At 39.9% G+C, this 25,814-nt stretch overlaps 1 protein-coding gene across 3 annotated transcripts; it reads left to right on the forward strand.

The window, feature by feature from the left end:
- Positions 1–914: 914 nt before the first annotated feature.
- On the forward strand, positions 915–25,720 carry sult4a1 (sulfotransferase family 4A, member 1). 3 transcript variants are annotated; one of them, XM_051391715.1, is made up of 8 exons: positions 915–1,295; positions 9,975–10,105; positions 11,176–11,256; positions 12,224–12,350; positions 12,455–12,549; positions 16,069–16,207; positions 19,340–19,422; positions 21,227–21,370. In XM_051391715.1, the coding sequence occupies exons 1-7, from the start codon at positions 1,127–1,129 to the stop codon at positions 19,387–19,389; spliced, it is 792 nt and encodes a 263-aa protein (XP_051247675.1). In that variant the 5' UTR covers positions 915–1,126; the 3' UTR covers positions 19,390–19,422; positions 21,227–21,370. The 3 variants fall into 3 exon arrangements, with proteins under 3 accessions (XP_051247675.1, XP_051247676.1, XP_051247674.1); XM_051391716.1 differs by lacking the exon at positions 21,227–21,370 and adding an exon at positions 20,711–21,206; XM_051391714.1 differs by lacking the exon at positions 19,340–19,422 and having other exon boundaries at positions 920–1,295; positions 21,227–25,720.
- The last annotated feature ends 94 nt before the right edge of the window (positions 25,721–25,814 follow it).

Below are 25,814 nucleotides of genomic sequence, written 5' to 3' on the forward strand. Positions count from 1 at the left end.
AATAGAAAAGTCATAGCCCCCAGCCACACAATAGACACAAGTTCATTAATGTTCATATTAAAACGGACAGGTAAGATGTAAATCAACAGTGTCTTTAGATAAATTATTTTTTTCTGGGATATTTCACATATAAGTATTATGCAAATGAAGGAAAATGTGAATAATTCAGCACAAATCAATAGTCTATGGACCATACAGTACAGCCACAAGGGGTCGCCAAAACATCACAGGGGGTCGTGAGGCCTTCTTGATTTTAAGGGGTGTAAGAAAACTTAAACCAGGGGTCTCAAACTCATATTGGCTTGGGGCCACTGCCGGCAATTTCAATTTTCAAGTTACATTTTTATATCACTTTTATAGCCAAACAACAAATGAAGACCTGAAACCTGCTCTCTTCTATTTTGCAATGCAACTACATTTTTAGAAATATTAATTAAAAAAGAATAATCTTGTAGGCCCCTGGGCCAGCAGTTTGAGGTCCCTGACTTAAAGAATATACATAAACTTCCTGCAGTTATAGTATTAGTATTATATGTATGTATTATTCATTTTAGATTTATACAAATGCACACAATTCACACAATATATCAGTCAAACTTAAAAGCACTCACAAACACTATAAAAGCCTATAAGACTACACTATAAAATATTAACCCTAGCCACGTTTACAGACTCACATATATCAGATTTACTACCCAATAATAAATGCTATATGATAGGCCTGTGGTTTATGTAGGAACACGGTGATTGAGTAGGTTTATGATAAGAGCAGAGGATTATGGGATTATTCCAGCAGCCTACTGGAGCATGTGGGTCTGTATAATGTGCTGGGAAGTATCCTTCCCCTGCGGGCGCGCGCATCCTCGGGCCCGCCGAGAGTGGTCCTGATGCTGGGCCTCGTGCGCGCGCATTACATCACTTCTCTCCTGCGTGATTGGCTGCGGGTCAGCTCTGCCGTGCAGCATCCACCGCGCCAGCTCCAGCATCCCGACGCGAGCGGCAGCCGCGTTTGACACCAGCCTCATCAACCATCATCCTCATCTCTGACTCCATCACAAAAATTAAAGAAACTGTTCGCGTGGGTGTGTGCGTTTTCCTTCTCTTGCACTGGCGGCTCGTTTCGAGGATGGCCGAGAGCGAGGCAGACACGCCGAGCACGCCGATTGAGTTTGAGAGCAAATACTTCGAGTTTGATGGAGTGCGGCTGCCGCCCTTCTGCAGAGGGAAGATGGAGGAGATCGCTAACTTCTCCCTCAGAAGTAGCGACATATGGATTGTCACCTACCCGAAGTCAGGTAAACAAGCCTCTGCGTCACCCTCTGTGCACTGCTCGCCGTGTCTCCAGATTTCTTGGCTGTGTGCTGCTCTGTGCTGCAGCGGTGACTGCAGGCTCCTCTTGTGATTATTAAAGTTTGATCAGATAAATAATGCACAGGGCGAGCGAGTGTACATCCTCTATCGGTCATAGGGTTTATTTTGCATGACACTTGGTCACAGTCACCATTAAAGTTGCATATCAGGCCGGGTTTCACATGCAACAGCGCTGGGTGGGTGACATATCTCTGTTTATATTGCGATTGTGCAGCAGAACTACATTTTATAGGCCTCTATCAAGCTTTTACAATCAGTATCCAGCATATTTCATAATCAGATGAGTCAGAGTAAATCGATCATGCCTGGCTGCAAAGTGCATCAGCTGGCCTGTACATAAGCTGGCCTTCATCATCCACCGTAATCACACGCGTTATCACACACGTATGGAAGTTGGTGTTTACATCCAGCAGAGTCGTTGCGCAGCGGTGCTGCAGGCGGGTGGCCGCCGTGCACGGTGCCCTGCTGTGCGTTGGGTGGGTCCGGTCATGTGACGGCTACTGGGCAGCTGGAGCTCGCTGTCACTGCACGCAGAAGGGCAGAGAGAGTTCGATCATTGTCGTAGGAATTATTGTTCTGGTTCAGCGTCTCAGCAGCATCACATACAGTATATAATGGAAGAAAGTGAGCTGCACGCAGTTAGTGATCATCTGCAGGAAATTAATTTAGAGGAAGCCTAAATTGATGGCGTTTTCCCATCATTGAATTGAATTAATCAATTAACTCATTTTGAATCATCTAAATATATGATAATATACAATGCCAAAACACACAGCTTAACAATAACTGTACTGTAAATTCATTAAGACAGTAAATGCATCATTTTGGTACTCATGGGAATTGATGCTGCTATACCAGCAGTACATAGAGGTCATAACTGTTGTGTTGGAGTTCACATTCCACTCCAACAGAATTACACACAAGGATGAATCTTATAGTTTTCAGGTTGTTTTAAGATAGTTTTCAAGCAATAATATTGTATTTTATAATATAGAAATATTATATATTACATGATAATACCATAAAGGTGTTTAGTATTGACACATGATTCAAATAATAAATATTTAGGAGATGAAATAAGTAATATTAGTATTATTTTTTGTGGCCAGTAGAAGCCTTCTGCGGGGGGGTGGGGGCTCCGGCCCTGGTTCTTATGTCTCTGGCACTTTTGTTCATTCATGGAATGTCACACACTGATAGATGACATTTCTGAGTAACTAATCTTTCATTAAAAGAAAAAAACAGTAAACCTATAAAGGCCTGATCACGAGGTGGTACAGCAATATTCATCTGGGCACCTTTGCAGAATATCAGAAGCTCAGTGTTGTAAGGACGATACTGGCAGGGCTGGTTGGGGCACTGCTGTCGCTGGTGGGCCGACCACTAACTTGCTGGCTGGGCTAGTGCTGGTCAGTAGCTAACAACAACTCCCAGACATTCTCCCTATTTTATCTCTACTGTTCTACTGTTCTACTGTTCTACTGTTCCGCGTAGTTTGTTCACCATTGTACATCCTTTCATTTAATAAAGAAATGATTTAAAGGTCCAGGATTTAGTGGCCTCTAGCCAACTGCTAGGGAGAAACCGTGGCAGTGAAACAGCAGCCTAGTGTCAGTGTTTGGATTGTCCGTTGTGGGCTACTGTAGAAACATGGCGGTTCAACTTGGCGGCCTCCACAGAAGGCAACCCGTGGCGTCTGTAGAAGCTCACTCTAAGGTAACAAAAACACAAGCACTTGGTTACGGTCAGCTGGCAAACTCGTTAGCTCATTAGCTTAGCGCAGTTATTAATGAGACAATAAGTCAGCGAGGCTTATTCTAATTTGTACCATTCCTGTCTCATAACTGATGCAAAGCCCTGCTCATCTGTGGAACAGTTAGGGTTAAATAAATAAGTAGTGCTGTCAAACGATTAAAATATTTAATCGCGATTAATCGCATTAATGTCATAGTTAACTCGCAATTAATCGCACATTTTTATCTATTCTAAATGTCCCTTGGTTTCTTTTTGTCCCATTATTTTTTCTCATTTTAATGCTCTTATCAACATGGAAAAGTGGATCGGCTTGCTTTGTGCAAATGTTGTTTACTATTGAAAACAACATTGGCGTATACTGTAGTGTTCAATTTCACACTAACATTCTCACTTGGAGCAAATAATCTCTCACACAATGTAACACTGTCCATCAATAAAAGGGTGAAAAAAATACTTTGTCACACAAACAGCCCCTTCAACAGCCCTTTCTAAAGGATCAAAACAGGGCGATACAAAATAAAATTACAAAGTGCACATGTAAGGTAAACTAGGACTCAGCCTATAGTGCAGTTAAACCATGGCTTAATACTTTTTCAAGTTTGCTTTGAACATAGCAGTCAGACTACTGCTCTTTATTCACCAGAGGCTCAACCCAGCCTCTTATTTCAGAAAGAATGAACAGTAACTGTTACCAATGAAAGGTAAGCCTACTACTTCTTTGCTTTGAGCCAGTTACTGAAACAGACAAGCCTGTTGACATTTTCAGACAACAAGGAATCCATCCATTTCAGCATCTCGCGCTCGCCATCCACTCAAAACGTAACGTCTACTACTCTTAAACAAGTGTGTGCGGCGTGCCTGTTGTTTTGTTTCCGGTCTAGTTAGATCCGGTGTGGTGTTGTAGTTTTTCTAACGTTACTAGTTGTTGCAACAGCATGTAAAAAAAAACTACCAAGTGTGCTAGACGTTAATCTCGCGATAAAACTATTGACGCCGTTAAAATGGGTTCGCGTTAACGCTGTTAATAACGCATTAAACTGACAGCACTATAAATAAGCTAATAAGCTACGATAGCAACGCCACTTTATGATATCCAGCTCTGTCCTCGCAAAGCCAGCACTGTCAAGGTCAATGAGGCAAATTTGCAGGTCAAAGTTTAACAAAGTTGAACTTGACGTGAAACATTTAGTAGTCTCTGCTCCTGTGAGCTAATCCACTTATCACAGTGATTTTACTGGAATTAATGGAATTTGCAGTTTGTGTGACCAAGCCTTTAGTATAAGCATACTTAAAGTTGTGTGTGACAATGCCAGAACCCTAAAAAAAAAGGGGTGGGAAAACCAGGCCATAAATAGTAGAGGGGGGTCAAAGAGTTTAAAAAGTGAAAGCATCTGAGTGAAAGCACACAGTGTAGGAGTTTATCAGAACATTGAATAATACTTGATGGGTTCAGATGCATGAATGCATTGTATGTTTGTATGCAAATGTTACTGAGTGGATGGCGAGCGTTCTCATCATCCTGCAGTACACATGCTGTTACATGATACTGTGAGAGAAAGCAGTAGAGCCAGACTCTCCTGTATGTAACAGACCATGCTGCTTCCTATATAGGTTTTGCCCTGCAAGCATAGATTTGTGCTGCATCCTCCCTTTCCAACCAGGGAGGGCTTGTGCTAACTGTACATGGTCATGACTCTCCTGGAACTCTGTCCCTTTCAGGCTGACTGTGGCAAGACAACTGCTAATTCTCATATTTTAGATATCACACATCCGTTTGATGAAGCTGCTAGGTGATTCTTACGCCAGTCAATCATAATTTACATCATCCATGGATGTTTTGCCAAATTAGTGCAACATATCCTCATTGTGATTTGATACAATCAGGAGGTCTGACCTTTCAATTGCCAGAAAGAATCTTGATATCAGATAATTCTGAAAGTACTGGTAGGAAAAGATGGTGGATATGGCATGTAAACGTTGGTTAAGGTATAGAGTTAGGCGAATAAAACACTTTGTTAAAGTTGCACTTTTAAATAATGGATCACGTAAGTATCTGTAATACAAATATCACCACCTCAGCTCTGTGTTTTAGCTTCTTCAGCTCCCTGTTTTGGTTTTATAGCCTTCTTTATTCATTTTTGGTTCAGTCAGCTGTTTTCAAAGAAAAAGGGTTAGGGTTAAAAACCAGCACCAAATAACAGACAGACAAACTTTGTAACTAGCTGGTCAACGTAATGGAGTGTTTAGGAGTTAAAGTACCAGATGGTTCCATCAGGAGTTGGTGGAGACCAAAAACAGAGCTTAAAGAGAATGAATATTGGGGTTGCCAGAAAAACAACTCACAATGCTAATGTACTCCATGCCTGCTCAATATGTTTCTGTTGGTGTATGTTACTAACGTGTTTGCTATACGAAGTTAGGTAATAATATGTCAGTGCTGTATATATGTATTGCTAACATTAGCTATCTTAAAATGTGATTATATGTCACTTTTATCTTTTACCCACCTTAAAAATGTGAACGAGCCTACACATAGCATATTCAAGTACAGGAAAGAAGGAAGTTGACCCAGGTTCTGACCTTGCTCAACTGTGATTGGAGCACAGAGCAAAAAGGGGCGGGACTTAGAAAGGATCAGTTGTGCTGCATCAAAACCAGATTGTTACTAATGTTAATAAAAAATAGACATTTCCAGGGAACAAAGCTGTCTTTTTAGGCTTAGATACAGTAACTGTCTGTTAAGGTCACCAGGACTAAAAGGCACAGGCACCAAGAACACTGAAGATTGTCACAGCTGGATCTGGAATGTTCTCTCACATTAGACAAAAACAATGAATGTCTGATCGGAACTTGATGTCCTTTCCAGCTTTTAAAACATGATGAAACTGACCTCTCCTCTGTTTCTTTGTAGTTTTCACACCACAATTGATGTTATAAATCCTGCTGATCGTCATGTTTTAGAGGATTGTTGTGGATGGAGATAAATGTGTCTGGTGCTGAAAACCTCTCAAAAGACATACAGAAAGAACTGCAAGATCACCAAGCTGTAAACAAGGCAGTTTGTCTTCATTTAACAGGATGACATTGTGGATTGAAAACAATGATAAATTCATGTATAGCCACAGAATTTTGTTGTTTGTTGTGCACATGAGAGAAGCAGGCAAAAGCAACCTGAAGCTTTTTTGCTCCTGTTTCCTTTACTCTGCTCTGTGTTGGTGTGTCTATTCTGGTGCAGAGGGAAAGAAAGCACATGGCAGGCCACATGGTTAGGATGCCGCAGAGCTGTGATGCCATTGGCTCACATGTGGCAGTCTTGGTCAATGGGATTTGCAAGATTCCATAAACCGTTGGGGGGGGTGGGCTAGCTCTACAGTTTGTGATGCCGGTGCATTTATGACTGTTTTGACATCAGCCATACGCTCAATCATGTCTCCCTGCAGGCGGTACACGTCTGCACTGCACACCCACACACACTCACATATAAAACACAGAGGGCTAGTACAATCAGAAGCACTGGTTGCGTGCCGTGCATTGATGTGAAATGAAAATTACGATTTAAAGGGGCACTGTGCCAATTTTACTTTACATGTCAATATCATTTTACATTATAATTAAAAATGGACGTTGTCTCCATTACGTCACCCACATGTTTCTGAAGAGCCATGTGGTCGTCTCTGGCCAGAAATAGGCTTAGACTTGGAGTGTGGATGGATCTGAGACAGGGTGAATGAAGCCAGGTCACATGTGACTGCACCCACCTGACACTCAAAGTGCCCATGCTCTTAATTATGCATAACTTTAAGCCTTAATATAATTTAAATAGGTGAATTAAAATTAACATTAGCTATAAAGATCAAAAACGTTTCTTGTACCAGGCTGTAAACATGATTATTTCTGATTTCTGATTTATTTTGGAGCCAGCCTCAAGTGGCCGTTAGAGGAAGTGTCATTTTTACTTCCATTTTTCTTTACTTTCAGCCACGGAGGCTACAGCTTGCTCAGGGCATGGAGTTTGAAAGACATGGATGTTTACCAGGAAGCAAGGGTCTAATGAAAGCAATCCAATTGCATTATGGAAAGTCTATTACCCATTGTTTTTTGAGCTTGACCCTCATAGAGACCATAAGTCAGAATATCTCAATCTGTGCTGCATCAATTTTAACCATTCTTTATTTGTGATCACTCTCCTGATTTCAGGTTGTCCGCCAGATGTTGAACCTGGTTGTAGGGATTTTCTCCCATTCAGACACAAGAGCTTTAGTGAGTTCCAACACAGATGTTGGGTGAAGTTCTGCATTCCAGTACATCCCAAAGGTGTTGGAAGGACTTGCAGTCAGGACTCTGTGCAGGCCAAGTTCTTCCACAGTAAATAGGGAAAACCTTTTCTTTATGGACCTGGCATTGTGAGGGCACAGGAAAAGCTCTTCCCAAACTGTTAAAAATACACTACTGTCTAAAATGGCAGTGCCCTTCATTGGCCTTAAAGACAGCCCCAGGCCATTGCTCTTCTCCACCAAACTTTACAGTTAGCATTATTTCTTCAGCTGGGGTCATTGCACTTGTTTCCAGGGTCCTATGTTCCCTATTTCCATAGTTAGGCTTAGGGCAAGGGTAACCTGCAGCTCTGGAGCCACATACGGCTCCTCTCCAGTGGCTCCCTGTGGCTTTGACAAAAAATTATATAGAAATTAATAACAATTATTATTGATTGTTGTAAGCCTAAAGTAATTCTTACTCGTAATAGACTGATTAATCAGATTATCGAGCATTTTGAGATCATTGATTCTTACATTCTCCAACTGTAAAAATGGCCATCAACACCAAATTTGTTCGTTTTTTATTAAATAAGCATAAGCAATAAAATATGCATCATACGTTACGGTCCAGTGACATCATAGTCATTATATTGCATCATGAAATGCAATACAGTGAACATTGGTGGATTTACAGATAAATTACCTTTTATACCTGCTGTAAACTGCATTTTCAACAGGATAAAAAAAAAGTAAAAGTAAAAACCCATATTGCAATATTTTTAACAATAAAAAGGTTAAATGTATACATATTATAAAGAGCAAAGATTTCCCTGCCAAAAACGTGCAAATCACTACATGACAGTAGCAGTTATAGAATACATACTGGAATTGTACATTATCTACTCGACTCATAGGGACAAATTATAAATGACAAATACATTTAGCATAGACCTACAAGGGGTCCATCTTGATTAGAAACTCTTTGGGAGTTGACAGTTTTGGTTTGGACATGCCCTGCACTCAGTGTCCTAAAATATTTTTTTGAGTCTCTGGTTTCAATGTTTGGCTGTAAAATGGCTTCTATTTTGTCATTGCTGATGTTTCAAACACAACTGAACCCTTTCATGAATGCAAAACACACCATAACTGGTACCAATGAGAAATAAAAGTTTTCTTTTAGAGTGAGACAGATTTCGTAGGAAACTCACAAAAATCTTCATTGCATGATTTATTTGGTGTCACAGCCAGCATGTGACCAGCCTGATGCCACGCAAATGCACATCTTCTTCCTCTAAGCAAGAACACTCAGTCTTTTTCCCATCACCCTTTTCTGCAGAAAGCTGGCAAGCTCCATAGCTTATTAAAAAAACAGCAATGCTATTGATTGTACTCTGATCAAAAAGCCATTACCTTTCTCTTTGCTTAATGAAGCATCTCCTTCAGGTTTCACAACGCGTTATCTGATAGCAGCCTCGAGCCTTCATTTTGTTGTGTTATTAGACTCCTGCTTTTCCAAAAAAACTATACATTGAGCATGTCCTGCTGACCAAAATGAGTCACATGGATGCCACATGAAACTTTGGCATGGCAACAGATAAAACGGTATTATGATGACAAAGATTCTGCTTTAATGTGGGCAGTGACTGGTAGTTTTACTTCATAAGTGACTGTTGATTTAGGATTGAAAGACAGCAAGGCTGAATCACCAGGCTGACAGAAAAAGTTGCTGAAGACTAAAATGTTTTAAATGAATAAAAATCTGGGGATGTGGACCTCTACCAGACCTCTGTAGCTGCTCCTCATCTGTGCAGGAGGCTAGTAGATCAAGGATACATTTGCGACTACAAACACAACTAAATCTTGAACTGCTGGCAATCAAGATGCATTGTGGGCTATGTAGACTCAAGCTTTTGACAAAGAAGAAGAATGCGTGGAATAAACAAGATGGTATCTGTGAGTGTGCAGTATTGATTTTGATACCTATTTTTATAACTGTCTATTGTGAGTCTGACAATGTTAAAGGAGTACTATTTAAAAGTAGCATATTTTTTTGGGCCACTTGCAGATCATAGAACAAGCTGAAAACACATCTGACATATCACCATCTTATAATGACCAATGTAGTAACACACCTGATGAATGTAAGTCACATATTCATACTCTCTTAGCTCTGTTTTTGGTCACTATGTTCACCACCTACAGTTGCTTACTTTCTCTATCTGCTGTGTGGTGCTGGTCAGCTTGTGTACAGTGGGTTTATCTGAGCCATTTTGCTGCAAAAAGAAAAGCTGCTGCTCTAAGAAATGAGGCTGATAATACCAGAGTTTGTGGGTCAGAAAACCAAAAAACCAGGAGCTAAAAGAGGATATAAGGCTCCTAGAGATCGGTCCTTGTCTGACCATCTAATATACACTAAGATAGTGTATATTAAAGGTTTGCAAGGGTTTACTGACACACTCACTTTCGGCTAACATTGCAACAGTTGTATTCTGTCTAATTTTTCAACCTCTGTGCACACGACAACTGCTTTTCTTGTTCTCTTTCTGCCGTCCTAAATTTCCCGTCCTTTGGATCTCTCTTCGATCCTTGTAGGCACCAGTCTACTTCAGGAAATTGTGTATCTCGTGAGTCAGGGAGCAGACCCAGATGAGATCGGCCTTATGAACATTGATGAACAGTTGCCTGTCTTGGAGTACCCCCAACCTGGCCTGGACATCATACAGGTAATGTAGCTGAAATCAGGTTGACCTTCACTGACTCATTTGGAGACTGCAGGAGTTCTGGGCCTGTGGAGGCTTTTAGATTAAGATTTTTGCCAGCTGGCAAAATAACGACTCTGCATTGTAGTGGGTATGCCTTTTGCTGTAGTAGCGTTATGACAAAACCAACACCTTGTTTAGATGTGAAACATGAGATGTTGTTGTTAGCTATCGCAATTTTACACCACCACAATCACAAGTTTATCACAAGGACTGTATGTCCATTTGAGAACTAAACAGCAAGCTTGATTCAAAGGCTTATCACGTCCCACTGCTGGATTTATGTTTTTGGATATGTTCAAATGAATAGTCGTAGACCTGCAAGTCTGTAAAGTTCATGATTCTCTCTCTCTTAACCCACCCAATTCCTGAACAGTGTTGCATTGCAACCCAGCAAAAGTATGACTCATGTCAGCTTTTTTGGGTACATTGCATTGTGTTATTTACTTGCAATGGATGATTTTAAAATGCATGTGAAAAGGTCTGTTGTTTTCGGAATAGCTAGTGTTAACCTCCAGTTCTTTTATCCCAGGTCACGTTTCTGTAAACTCTCTGTAAGGATGTAATGTTTTGAAAGCACCAAACTAATCCCATAAACACTGCTTCTACACTTAAAGGTCAGATTACTCAAAATGGGGACTCTGAGAACAGTTGTATAATGTCTTCTGAGGCCAAGTCAGCCACTCAGGGTGGGTGGGAATGCACTTATTGCTTGTACTCTTCAGGAAACTGCATTCAACCTCTGAAACTTGAACGTGTTGAAACAAAAAAGGAATGTCCATGATGACCAGTATTCACACATTGTTGTGGCTTCCATTCTTGGCAGACCAAATGGACCTTTAATACACAACCTGTTTTGGAGAAAATAAATTGAATGCCAAATTATATAATTATACAAACCCCATATACAGAACAGCTCAGACTGCTGGAATTGTGAGCTGGAACCATTGACAGTATGGCTAGAACATTGCATTGTATAAGACATATACATGAAATAATAATAATAATATATAAAATAATGACTTCCTCCACAGGAGCTGACGTCCCCTCGTCTGATCAAAAGCCATCTTCCCTATCGATTCCTCCCCACAGCCATGCACAACGGAGAGGCCAAGGTCAGTCCACTGAGATCAGACAGTATACATACAGTAGCCAAGACTTATTGTGCCAAAATTTTGGCCGGAATTTGATCAAAAATATTCATAGCATTCGTTCAGGCAGAACATTGAAGTCGGTGGGAAACGGAGGATGGACCCAAATCCAGACGACAGAGGCGGGGATTGGTGCAGTCCAATGATTTATTTCACAAAATGAGGGGCAAAGGACTATGGGATGGTAATGCAGGGTCAAGAGGTCAAGGGTCAAGACCAGAGAAGGTCATTGAAAGATGACGTCAAACATCAGCTCCAATAACCAAATTGTTATTCTGTAGTGCTTCAACCACAAATTAACGACCTGAGACATAAGCCTTAACGAGATTAATGTGTGCTCCATCAACTCTAGGCATTGTCTCATTCAGTTTTGTGTCATCCACAGACTCCACTCTTCAAAATCAAAGCTCAAGTGCTTGCTCATGGTGGTACTGTTGGGTCTCTGTAATTAATGTTAAAGAGTTCGGTCTAGACCTGCTCTATTTGAAAAGTGTCCTGAGATAACTTCTGTTATGAATTGGCGCTATACAAATAAAATTGAATTGAATTGAATTGAACAAGATGTTTCCAGATGTCTCCCCTCAGTGCGATAAAAGCAATACAGCAGAGGCAAATCTTCTCCATAGCTTTTCTCTCTCTCCCAGGATAGAAAGATAGTGGATGAACATTTTTAAACGTTTTCTGACACCCACATCAAACCTGGTCCTGTCTTAATTGTGCTAGGATTCAGATGCTACATCTACATTAACAAGAACAGAGCTAAAAAATAAATGTTGACGTTCTGGAAGAAGAAGGAAGTTCCTTCTTTTAAGCTGTAGCTCAATAAAATAACCAATACCCGTCACCTTGAAAAAATAAGCTTCTCTTTGAGGAATAAACAGTCACAGTTATGTACCTGACTGCAGTGAGCACTGCTGTGGTTCTCTTCTAGGTGATCTACATGGCTCGTAACCCTAAGGACCTGGTGGTGTCTTACTACCAGTTCCATCGCTCACTCAGGACCATGAGCTACCGGGGAACCTTCCAGGAGTTCTGCCGGCGCTTCATGAATGACAAGCGTAAGTATGAAGGTTACTGGAGGACTGGCTTCCATCTGGTTTTAAGTCAGTGAACTGTACTGTTTTCATCCAAGTGCATCTCTCTCTCTCTCTCTCTCTAACAGTGGGATATGGTTCCTGGTTTGAACATGTTCAGGAATTTTGGGAACATCGTATGGACTCTAATGTCCTCTTCTTGAAATATGAAGACATGTACAAGGTAACACTGTCACTGTCTCTTGTGCTTTCTCTGTCTGCTAGATCTTATCTGCAGATCTGACTCGTCTGACTGTTGGACCTTTTGGTTCAGATAGGTACAGTGAACCAGAAAACTTTCCAGTGGAGCTTCTGTACAGATGAATGTGACTGTGTATGTGTAGCCCTCTGGTGTGACATTTTAACCTACATTTAACCCTCTGTGATGTCCTTTGTTTGTCACACAGCGTTGGAGAAATATAACATATGAAACATGTTGGAAGTGGGAAAATAAAATGGCAAACTTTAATAAAACCTCAAACAAGAGGTTATGAGAGGTTAGTTTAAAGAAGATAGTTACTGATTCCCCAAGTCTAAAATCCTCAAAATTAAATTTATATTCAAACTTTATTTAATTTATAATCAGCTCATGAACTTACAGACATTCACTGTGACATCAGAGCTCACCGGTCTGTGTGTCTCAGGCTTCTGCTGACAGGACTCTACTGATTAAGTCATGCTTGACGTTCACAAAGAAACTCATTAGTTAGACAAGCTGTGTCTAATACTACAGTACAATATCTCCATAAAATAATGGCTTATACAATGATATCTCAACTCCTGATACACTCATAAAGGGGAGGGGGAGGGATAGCCTTCTAATACTAATACTAAGTGCTTCAAACCACCATTCATTCATCACCATTCAGACTCCATTTGCTGCTAGCCAACAAAACAGGGTGCCCCCAGGGTCTTAAAAAAATCCAATAATCAGAATTTTAAGCCTAAGGCCTAAATATGATTTTGACAGGTCTTGATAATTGAGTGGATTAACGAAGTTAAGGTTACTTGTATAACGTTGCATTTTTCAGTCTCTCTTTTGAATGTGTTTTTGAAAAAAATATATTGATCAACTACAACAGGAAGCAATACTGATTTTCCTCCATATCTTTCATACTTTTTTTGTTAGTATGGATGTGAAATAAATTGCATTCATAATGGTCTTTGTTGAAACCAGAAACCTTGGTAGTACAGCAGGTTGCCAGATCAGGTCAGGTAACTCCATATCTTGCTCTCTCACTCTTCGTCAAATAGCCCACTCTTTGCTCAAAAACACACAAACCTGGCAGGTCAGCATAGATCTACAGTGGTAACACTGTGGAGTCAAAATGTTAAGATCATTTGAGATTGGTAACATATTGGGAAGGGACAATTCTTCAGCACCTTGACATTGGTGGGAACCTTCCAGATCTCACACTATACACTGTAATGTGGTAAGTTATTTTAACTGAACAAAATTGTTGTTTAAGTTTAAGTAACACTAATGTCATTTTTTTGTTTAAAAAATATTCTTGATTAAGCAGCTTTTACTAGTAAGTTTAAGTGAGACTAACTTGGTTTTGTTTTCCTAAATAAGTATTTTTTAAATAGGTATTTTGTTTTCACTGTACAAATAAAAATTACAAAATTAAGTCTGTTTCCTCGCTAATTGAGGTCCCCTCCCCATCATTTTCCTACAGCCGTAACCTATTTTTAACTTCAGTTCGATCCTCTATACCTCTTTCCATATGACGTGGCAGACACATGTATCCTATCTATCTTTTTGTACAGAACATTATTGTGTAAAACTCTCTATTCTAAGAAAAAGAACATAATATGCCAGATCAATATTTGCCCTTTGCTTCGTCAAAGGTCCCTTTTCACATTATCTGATCTTATCATGTTTACAAGGCACAGACTCACACAAGATAGGCTGTTCTTAGAAGAGATGTCTTAGAATTGAAGGGAAAAGACGCAATTGATCTTGCAATTTCACTGTTGCTGTGCTGTTAAAATCATTTTATAGATGATTATGTATGAATAAAAAAAGCAATCCACTCTTTATGCCAACTGAAACATCTGAGGTGCTGTATTTCTCTTTGTTTTGGAGGCTATTTCTCCTCTACTTGCAGAGATTCACAGATCTGAGAGGTCATTTCAAATTGTAACTTATTAACACATTAACCTTCATCACATTAACCATGAAAATGTATCTGCTTGTTTTGAATGTAATTGTTTAGACAAAGCTTTAGACAAAAGTAGGCTGGCCTTTTAAAGTGCAGCGCTGAATTAAATATTTTTCCTGGCGTCTAAGTATACAGAGAGAAACAGACATGTTCTAATATTCACAGTAGTGGTGGTCATATAAAACAACACTTTGTATCAAATTTTTTTATTTTAAGAATAATCAAAACTATGTAAAAAGAGTCGTAGTGACAAAAGTTTTGGTTTTTCAGGCCGCAACATTGAAGTTCCAGAGTGTAACACTTAGGATGATCTATTGGCAGAAATGGAATATATTCATGATATTAATAGGTATGTTTTCATTAGTGTATACTCACCTGAGAATAAGATTAGAATGAGCCGTTTTTATCTGCCCTGCATGGAGTCCGCCATGTTGAACTGACTCTGCTCAGAATGGACAAACACTGGGTCTAGATAGAGCCACTTTATTTTCTCCTACAAAGACAAACAATATTCAAATGGTTGCAATCTGCAACTTAACTACTAGATGCCACTGAATCCCAGCCACTGGTTCTTTAATGATTCGGCTCAGTCTCATGCTCTCATTTTGTTTGAATAGAGCAGCTAAAGAGCTAGATATTTTTCTCAAGGTGGAGATTAAACTAGAGCTAAAAGGAGAAGAAATACTGGAGTAAAATATTAGCAGGTGGCCAGAAAAATGGGTCCAAATAATTGCTAATGTTGCTTTGTGTCTGCTGCATGTGTAGGCTAACATGTCAGTGTTGTTTTTACAGCTTGTACCCAAGTGTTTAATTATTTCTGTTTTAAACGAATAGCTTGACATTTTTATAGTTAGATAAGAATATCAAAACTAAAACCTATTAAAACTGTACACTAAATATAAGAAGCTAACGTCAGGACACAAACACTTAACTTGGCAAACAGGGGGAAACAGCTAGCCTAGCTCTGTCCAAAGTTAACGGACTACCAGGCCTTTTTAGCCTAACTAATTAACAATTAATTAATAACATCATATCTTGTTTGTTTAATCTATTAAAAAAAAAGTGTAATTCCCATCAACCTCAACCATATTTTGCACTATACAAACAAGGGGAACGTATACCTGCACATCACATTAGCGAGTCACATAGCATTAGCCAAACCTTACTCTAACTGAACCTGCCTTAGATACACACACAGGCACATACACCCACACGCAAACATGTGTATAACCCGGAGCCGTAAAGTGTGTTCCTAGAGAGCTGTACATTTTGTCCTTACAGCTGTCGTATGTCTGCAGTCAGTGATTCTCACCTTTATGCCACATAGATTGTGTAAGCACAGAGAACAGTGTGTCCACTGCAGCTGTGGGTGGATGCTGTTTGGGGAAACAGAATCACTGCCTTGGCATTATTTAAGAGTTCAAGAGGGAGGCAGTTTTCTCTGTATTTGTGTGATTACTGTTTTCATAAATTTCCCATTTTAAGAACTCCCTTTACTTATCATCCTCTCCTCTCCTCTCCTCTCCTCTCCTCTCCAGGATCTGGGGACGCTGGTGGAACAGTTAGCCCGGTTCCTGGGTGTTTCCTGTGACAAGGCTCAGCTGGAGGGCATGGTGGAGAGCTGCAACCAGCTGATTGAGCAGTGTGGAAACTCTGAGGCGTTGTCCATCTGCAGGGGTGAGTGGGAGAGGACAAACACAACATTGCTTAAACTCTCTGGCTTGCTAACTATGCAGAGTTTTGAGTGTCAGTTTTTGTTACACTTTCACAACATCTAACATGTTCTCTTCTGTCGGAGTTCCTTCAGTTTATGAGTTGGTATCCCATGATCCCATTTTGCATGTTGGCATAGTCTGGTGTTTATCAGATTTATCTCAACGGGTTAAACATCGCAACTGCATTTTGTAAGGTCTCCACAAACCTAATCTAAAGTACACATAATGGACAATGGCTCCTTTCAGAGCTAAAGTATATCACTTATTATATGTTATATATTTACCAGATTTGTTTCATTTTCAGACTTGAACTGACTCAAGTGACATCCCTTGAGGGCATTTGTCAGACTGGAAAGAAAGTTTAGATCTTTTTTATAGGGAATTTTAGCAAAACAAAATACATTCTTTAGTCTCTGTGTGCATTTGGCAAAAAGACAAGACCCGACATAGTCAAGCAAATATGACAAACAAGAAACAGCACAAGGAAAAACAAAAAGCTTCCAGGACATAGTCCAGTTCAAATTTCCACAAATAAGTGCAACAAATACAATCCCTGGTATGAGACATCACTGCGGTGATGCCAAATGGAATATAAGTCTTGAACACATTTGAGAGAAAGAACTGTACAGCTAGAAGAGGAGGATGTGAGAGGAGAGAGAGCATAAACGTGGTTAATGTTCCTCTTTTAGAGCCATTAGATCAGGCCTGAATCATATCGGTGAGCTCATGATATCGACTCAGCCTCCTCTTACAACGCTATTAAAAGACCAAGAGGTAGAGGACAGATAAATCACTAGCTCTTTTTCTGATACCGCAAAACCACTCTGGTGTGATTGTTGGTTATCACCAACTTTGGCTGAAATATAATGTAAAGTAGGGTCAATCAACACCTCGGAGAGTCTCATTAAAAATCAACATTTTAAGCTCAACCAAACTGGTAGTGACTATAGGGCAGCTGGCCCTATAGATGTTAATAGATGTTTACTTAAATTCAAAAGTTTTTTCACGGAACTTTCTCTGGAAATCACTACCTCTAAACTCAGCTAAACTAACTTTGTCTCCATTTTCCCTGACTACTACCAAATAGCACTGTTCCTTCCAGGAAACATCATTAGGAAGAAATCATTAGGAAGTAACAAACCTATGAATTAAAGCATTATAAAGATGTTCTACTGCGTTGTTCGTGGGTCCTATTCTGCTAAAAGACTGTAGGGATTAATGAGTTTGTCTATGGTGAGTTGTGAGTGCTTTAAGTAGGACAGGATACTGCATGTTACATAATGTACAGCTGGTCTCATCATCTGATATAGTCCAATATAAATACACTAATGCCTCACACACTCTACCGTACTGTACATTGTAATGAGATTATAATTAGGTCAGGATTAGACAGAGGCAGAGAGAGGAGTCCTCACACCAGTTTCACAAGACATTTTTCCCTTTCACCTAGCCTGACTGGAACACATACACACACACACACACACACACACACACACACACACACACACACACACACACACACACACACACACACACACACACACATTGTTCGACTTTGTTGGCACTTTAACCCCCAGGGGCCCCAAAATGAGCTGAGCAGTTGGTTTTGGAAACAGGACAAATCTATATGAGACACTGTTTACACGTCAAACACTGGAACACAGGAAAGTACAGGCTTTATATTACTTCCTTTACAGTTTAACCCTTCACTGATCTTGGCTTATGGTACCTCATGCTCTGTGACAGTGATAGTCAAGGAACATTCACATACATCTGACTCCATTTCAATAGTAGCAGATACTGTGTTTTATCAATGTACGTACTTAAATATTTAAATTAAATTAGTAATCTTATACAGGCTTGGGGAGTAACGGATCACATGTAACTGAATTACGTAGTCATAAAAAAAGATATGTATTGTAATCCATTACAGTTACAGAAAAACAACCGATTATTATTTGTAGTAATTATTTTTAGCAGAGGACACATTTTTGATGCTAAAAGTCTTGTTCCCATTTTCTTTTCTAAGGTCACATTGTTCTGTTGTCTTATAGAATATACCTACATCAGTACTTAATATTTATTTTCCATTGTCTTTATTTGCATAGTTTGTATTGAGGTAATTCAAAAGTAATAGAAAGTAAACAAGTTATATTAGTTCATAATGTTATACTTGGGTTAGGTTTCTGACTTCATTTTTTAACAGGTAATTAGTAACTGTATCAGATTACATTTTTAAAGTAACCGTCCTAACCTTGATCTTAAGACGAAACATTTTTAAAATATGTAAGTGAAACATTTATTTGTGAAATAATTGAAACTCAAAATAATATACTAAGAGTTTCTATGATAAATAAAAATTGGGATTATTAGCAGGATTCTGATTTTAACGTATATTTTAAAAAAAGGATGGTATACTTCCATGCACCTGTGCAGTGTGCACACAACACTTACTAGTCTCACAACAGCACTCTGGTGCTTTCACTGGGTGGAAATGTCACTATTATTTTGTCTTTAAAGCAGAAAAGGGAACAATATCACAGTACAGTGCAGGTTCTGCCTTTCAGCTGTGAAAATGTTCTGTAGGCTGCTGCCTGAATTTGCTAACTAAAGCAAGTTTTAAAAAAAAAAAAAATACACTGAGAAGAGGACACATTTTAGATGTCAAAATTTTTTTTCTTATACAATACACATAATCTTATTGATAAGGCAATACGATTATTGATAAACAAATAATTAGTAATTGTATCAGATTACATTTTTGCAGTAACCCTCCAAACACTGTTATCCAGCCTACATACATACACGTGCATGGACCTGAGTGTCTTTGAGATGATTATAGCACCATCGTGTGGCTACATGCATCTAGATTGCAACAGATTGCATTTCAACTATAGACTGTATGATTTCCAGCTGCAGCCCCAGTTCCTTTTTATTTAACCCTTTTTGAGTTTCATCTAGACATCTTTTACATTTTATTCCCTGATTTGTTATAATTATTCAGTTGGTTTCTGTTGCCATTCCTGCTTTAATTTGTTATGGTTTTCTGTCATCTGTTCTTTTTCTGTTTCCCCATCAATTATTTTTCTTTTAGTGCATGGAAGTCTGGTCTGCTATAGGCTTAACACACAGCTGACAGTCTGATCAGTCTGATCTGTCTCACACACACTGCAGCAGGTGAGTCACTGCCACGTCAGGCTGCATTCACTCTGCAGCTGAAGCATGTCAAATAAAATGTGATGTTATCAGTGCAGAAAAACAACATCCATCAGAATGTTTCAGATGAATCATGAGAATTAATGCAGAATAGTCATAACTCCTGAGCATGGCTATATACAGACTGTCGCAGTACTGAAGCAAAACTAAAAGCCTTCAAGCCAACTGCTACAATTTTAAAATAGCATTTTGAGGACAGAAAATAAGGATGGGATTCAATGAATACATTTCTGCCTGTAAATGAGGAACCGAGGAAGATGCTGTTGACAAGATGGAAAACAAGAAAAGACAACTAGTTTTACTTTAAATTGAAGGCCTTTGCCAAAAGGTTTATTGAAGTAGATCACGGAATTATTTAAAGCAGTGGTTCTCAACCTTTTTGGTGTCAAGCACCTCCAAATTGATCTACATACCAGGGGCTGCCCAATATATAATATTTATATATATATATATATATATAAAATATAAAATTTTTTGGGAAATTGACAAGGGCACTTACGAGCAGTGATCAACGGAGGGAATACACAGACAGTATTCAACACCCAAACACTTTTTTGGGAACCCCGGAACCCTCCAAGGACCCCACCGGGGGTCCCAGCCCAAGGTGAGAACCACGATTTACACTACTGGAAAAAAAAGGTGAGGAATTAATTGAATCAATCATAAATTAAAAAAAAAAAGTAAATAAGACAACTAAGCAAACTTTGTCTGCAGATGACTTTAAGAAAAATCTAGTGAGTGGACCTTGACTTAAGATTATTTTCTCAAAGTACTACTTCAAAGGTCAAGAATGAACTTTCAGGCTTGTCATGCATTGCCACACACTTATATCCAGTGTTATATCTTTTGTCACAAGATGTTTTGTCTTCTCTTCTTTCCTGTTACAACTTTTCAAGCCAATGTTTCCATCCTCACTTTTAGTTTTGATATCAGTGCCAGTGTGCTGTTATTGTACTCTAAAGTCACTAGTGCCATTGGTTTCCGCATGTAGGGCATGGATGATAATACTCGTGGCTTCCATGACAAGTGATTGGTTAATTTAGCGTGGAACTGTGGTTAAAATGAAATGATACATATATCTTTCAGAAGTAAGAGTGAAACTTAAAGTTCCAGTGTGTAACATTTAGGAAGATCTATTGTCAGAAATATAATATAATATTCATAGGTATGTTTTCATTAGTGTAAAATCACCAGAAAATAAGACTCCTTGTGGTTTTGTTACCATAGAATGAGCTGTTTTTATCTACAGATGGAGCGGGTCCTCTTCTACGGAGTCTGCTACGTTGAACAGTAGGCCAGAACGGACAAACCAAACATTGGCCGGAAATAGGGCCTTTTGTAGCCAATGTAGTTTCTCCTACATGCTTGGAAGGCAAGTGGTATTCAGTTGGTTGCAGTCTGCAACTTCAGCACTAGTGCCACTAAATCCTAAACCCTGGACTTTTAAGATCATAGTCGGATTCATTTTCTAGTGGTCCAAAAGGTAACAATGAGCTGCTCGGCCCCTATTGATTCCCTTGCATTGACACACAGTAAATCATAGATGAGGGCTCCTGTAATTCTGGGGCTCTGGAACAGTTGCCAGTTAGTAATATAGCCTTGCTTAAAGAATCTGCTTAATGAACTGTTTCAGATACAGGACACTATATCTTTGAGCTGTACTGAGTAATTTACTAGGCGGACGTTCATGGTTGTGTTGAAAGGTACCTGAATGTTTTTATTAATATCTACAAATCTTCCCTCTTCCTGTGTATCCTACCTGCAGGTCGTGTGGGTCTGTGGAAGGACGTCTTCACAGTCTCTATGAACGAAAAGTTTGACACGGTGTACAGACAGAAGATGGGCAAGTCCGACCTGACCTTTGACTTCTGCCTGTGAGGAGGGCCCCCCTCCCATACCGCCTCCCCACTCTCCATTCCACTGATCCACTTCAGTACAGTCAACAAGTGCACACTTCCTGCCAAAACCCACGCTCCTACATCTCCATTCAGTCAATCAGTCTGAAGTTTAATGGTACAGTCTGACAGAGGGATTACACTACAAGACTCTTCCCAGAATTCAATGTCTCGAGTCAGCAAGTCATCAAAAATCCCACTCTTTTGGATTAATCAGAATTAATCCAGATTTATTAGGAGTTTATTGAAATTTCTCAATCAGTAGTTAAACCAAACCTCCCTCAAGCCCTACCTCCACAGTATGTTCCCACTGCTGTGTATGTATATGTGTATATACTAACCAGGGTTCGACCGATATGGGTTTTTTAGGGGCCGATACCAATACTTTTGAGCTGAAGTATTGGTCAACATTTATATTTAAAATCCTAGACTATGGCTGTGTTAATAACAGGGATTCAAGCTACGTGTTGATATTTGTGGCTGAAATACACAGAAAATCATCATCATCATGTCAATATGTCTGGACAGGGAAAAAAACACGCCAGTTCATGATTGTCCCTCTTCTGGGAAAGGCTGCTCTCTCCGCATACCCTTGTACAATTTCTCCTCAAAAGAATTAATTGTGCTGCACGCAAAAAGTGACAGAGGTAGTTGTGTAAAGGATTAAAAAGGAGAGCTTTAGAGAGGTTCAAATCCACCTCTGCACACTTCGCTTGAAGCGGGCGTGATTGTCGAATTGCTTTTCAATGATTCAACAAGCACTTTGTTTAAAGCATACTGCGCTTGAACGTTTCTTGAATCATCAGTCTGGCCCCCCTCAGTCCAGTTTGCCCTTGTGGATCCTACTGAAGCTTTTGTCCCTGACAACACAGGTCCCAGAATTCTTGGAGGGGTTCTCAGGGTGGCTGGACTGGCCCAGTGGGACAGTGTGAGAAGCTCGGACATTCAGCTTTCAGTGCACCATTCATAATTCAGGGATGGTCCACCTGGGAGTGGACCCTGGGGCAGACCCAGAACATGCTGCAGGAATTATATATCCCATCTTGCCTGAGAACGCATTGGGATCCACTTGGAGAAGCTGGAGGAAGTAGCCATGGAAACGTAATGTATATGTATGTCTTAGACCACTTGTTGGATTGGTGGTGAAAATCTTGAGGATTTTTTTGCTCTAATGTTTTTGTCTAGAGAGAGGAATGAACACTTGGGCCGCTTAGAAGGGATATTCGAGCAGTCTGGGGCTGATCAAAGGGGCACGTTAGCAGGAATTGTCCTTAACGCAACTGTGAGTATGTGAGGGTCCGCTAGGGCCTTATTACAACATTTTGTCATCAGAGGGTGCACCAACAGAACTACTACGTGGTCATGTCATATCTGTCTTGTGACCCAGCCTTTAAATTGATTTATTTGTATTATTTAAATATTAGTCATCACTTTGACTTGTGATGTGCAGTGTTGATCAACCACAAATATCTGTAAGCAGCCTCTGTGATTCCCACTGATGGTTCTGGTCAGGTGAATGAACCCTAACCCTAACCACATTTACACAATCAGGAGACACTAAACCTCTCCAGAGAAGGCCAGGCTAATGAAACTGTTTTATTGTTCGGAGCTCTGTAGGTCAGGCCATACACACCTGTTTATTGGTGGGGAAACTGGAATACATTACTGCCTGGGTGGTGAAAACATGTTGAAAAGACAACTTAGGTACAATTGCTGAATATGACATATTTACAGCTATAAAATGTCAACAGATTTGCTGGTTACATTATAACTGAACAAACTGCCCAAAGAGAATTACAGTTTTTACAGACAACACCAATATCTGCCCTTTAATCTGTCAACCCCATATATCGGTCTAACCCTGAAACTGAGTGCATTAGCGGGTGTCTTGATGCAGCAATGGCTCCGAGCCAGGTAGACGCATGGAAGGTAACCGGAAGAGGCAAAGCCAAACCTGTAGAGAGGAAGCCTATCACGCCTAAATCGACCCAGCAGCTCAGTGTCACAGCTGAGCGATTGCTGTGTTAGATGATCATTGTTCTTTTTTTGTTTTTTTCTGCTCCAAGCGGTGCAGGGTTCTCAGCCTCGATCCCCGATTGTCACCGGACACTTATGTATGAGCGTTACGTGTGTATACGGATGTGTGTGTTTAAGAATGACAGCGAGAGAGAGACACAGAGAGTTATATCTTGTCAGTGCTCAGTGACACCATCAGAATGCATCAGACTGACTTAGACGTCACCTTCAAAGATTCGTCATTGATCTTTAAATGCACTATGTGTAGAGTTGAATAATGTGTAACTTTATCCTGCTCAGTAGTAGTATCAGAAAAAACGCAGCAGTAGATTAGATACTGAAGAGACAAAGATGGCATCAGTTGGCACTAGGTTTATTTTCTCCTTACTCTAAAACAAAAGCTTATGCCATCAGAAAAAATGCTATAATTATGTCCAAATTCTACAAATGATGGCTTTAAGGAGCAGCACACTCCTCTCTCTTTTAACTGATATTTTGTACAAACATAGTGGTCAGCATTTGAGACACAATTTGCTGCACTGTATTTGCCATATATCATAAAATATATACCCCCTCCGGTGGTTAAAATGAGCAGCTGCTGTTCGGTTGCAGATGCAGCTGTGCCAAACACAGTAGCTAATACTGTATGTAATGTATTGTCTCCCAGCTATATAGGTGGTTTCATGTAGACAGACATTGAAGGTCAAGACAATATGCAAATGCAACAATTATAAAAGATATGAGACAAAGAAAAAAAGACATTCAGATATATATACATTGTACAGAGACACCTACATATATATGTGAATGAAAGGTAAACAAGAGCCGGAGGAGAGGAGAGGTAGAAAGCTAAAAGCATATGCAAAGACTAAAACCTCAAGGCAACATAAACAGGATACTATGGTATTTAAAAAGTACATGACATTTCTCTGTATCTAACATACAGGACTTACATCAACAACACAGAGCTCCAAACTATGGCTAAATAAATTGGGCCCCTACTGACCCCAAAATTTGAATAAAGTCTTTAATCTACAAGATAAGGTAATAATGCTGCAGCCAACTGTGACCAAGTTCATTTCCGTTTTTTTAACACATTATCTCCATTGTTCCGACAGCCCATTATTCTGAAACCCCCAAAGTCTGAAAAATGTCTCATTGGACTGAAAGCCTGTTTGTCTGACAGAAAATGCACACTCTGGTATCACCAGCTTACCTGCGTAACTTAACTGATGTAACTAACACACTTATAGTAACCCAAATCTTTTCCTAAACTTAACAAGGTAACCATGTTTATCATTGTTACCATTGTTACCATGATGACAAAGGTCACCTGACTTCGTCCTTTCCTGCATGTCCAAATAGACTAAGATATTAAGGGCAAAAACCTCCATATACAGTGTGTATTTTCTCAAAAACGGGCTTCGCCCATGTACCAAGTCCTTGCTACAGCGGTTTTGATTCCGACCTGTGGACCTTTGCTGCGTGTCATCCCCTCTCTCTCTCTCCCCCCTTTCCTGTCACTCTTCAGCTGTCACTATCAATGAAAGACAATAGAGAAAAAAATCAAAAACAGAAACTGGCCTTCAACAGTGGGCTTGTGGAATAAGGGGCTTTTGGGCAAATGGGCTTTCAGTCCAATGGGACGTTTTTCGGACTGTTGGGGTTTCGGAATACTGGACCGTTGGAACAATGGGCAGTCCCCAGACGCAAGTGTGTACGTGTAAATGGGGCTCTTGGGATCTGTGGAGCTGCTTTGCCTGGTTGGTAATCCACACACTATTTTCCTGTGTGAACCATGCTACGTATTACTGCTGATCGATGAACAGTGTCCTTTCTCTCTCTTTCTCTCTGTCTTCTGAGAAATGTCAGGTTTTGGCTGCAGGAGAGGAGAGAGCAGAGTATTAACCCATAACCAGCATTAACTGTATTCTGCTACTCACTGTAGTGTATCTGGAGTCAGACTATTAACCCAAGGCATCACGTACAACCAGTCCAGCACCTCCTCCTCTTCCTGTGTTGCCACAGTAGTTTCCAGTCCAGCAGCCCAGTCCCTGCGCTCTACCAGACACTTGTGAATGTCTTTATTGTGTGGATGTAAACGACAACCTCAGCACACACTCGTCAACGCCGCCTCTTTTACGGCTGCTCATTCTTTCTTGTCATTGTTCTTTCTTCTCTGTGTCACTCTGTTTACAGCCGTTGGCAAGGCTTCCGCTGCCCATCTCCACTTTAGTAGTTTGTTTGGGTTTTTATACATGCCTGTCTCTGTTTCCTGGGCATCTTGCGTTGTATTTTACATGCTTTGCTTGCTGGTTTATTAATAAAGTTGTGTCTTCAGGCAATAACTGACGACTCTGTTCTGTTTCTTTTAACTCTTCAGAATCAGAATCAGAATTGTTTATTGCCAAGTAGGTTTTTACACCTACGACAAATGTATCA

This window comes from Dicentrarchus labrax, unplaced genomic scaffold (assembly GCF_905237075.1).
Source record: "Dicentrarchus labrax unplaced genomic scaffold, dlabrax2021, whole genome shotgun sequence".
Taxonomy (NCBI): Eukaryota; Metazoa; Chordata; class Actinopteri; family Moronidae; genus Dicentrarchus; species Dicentrarchus labrax.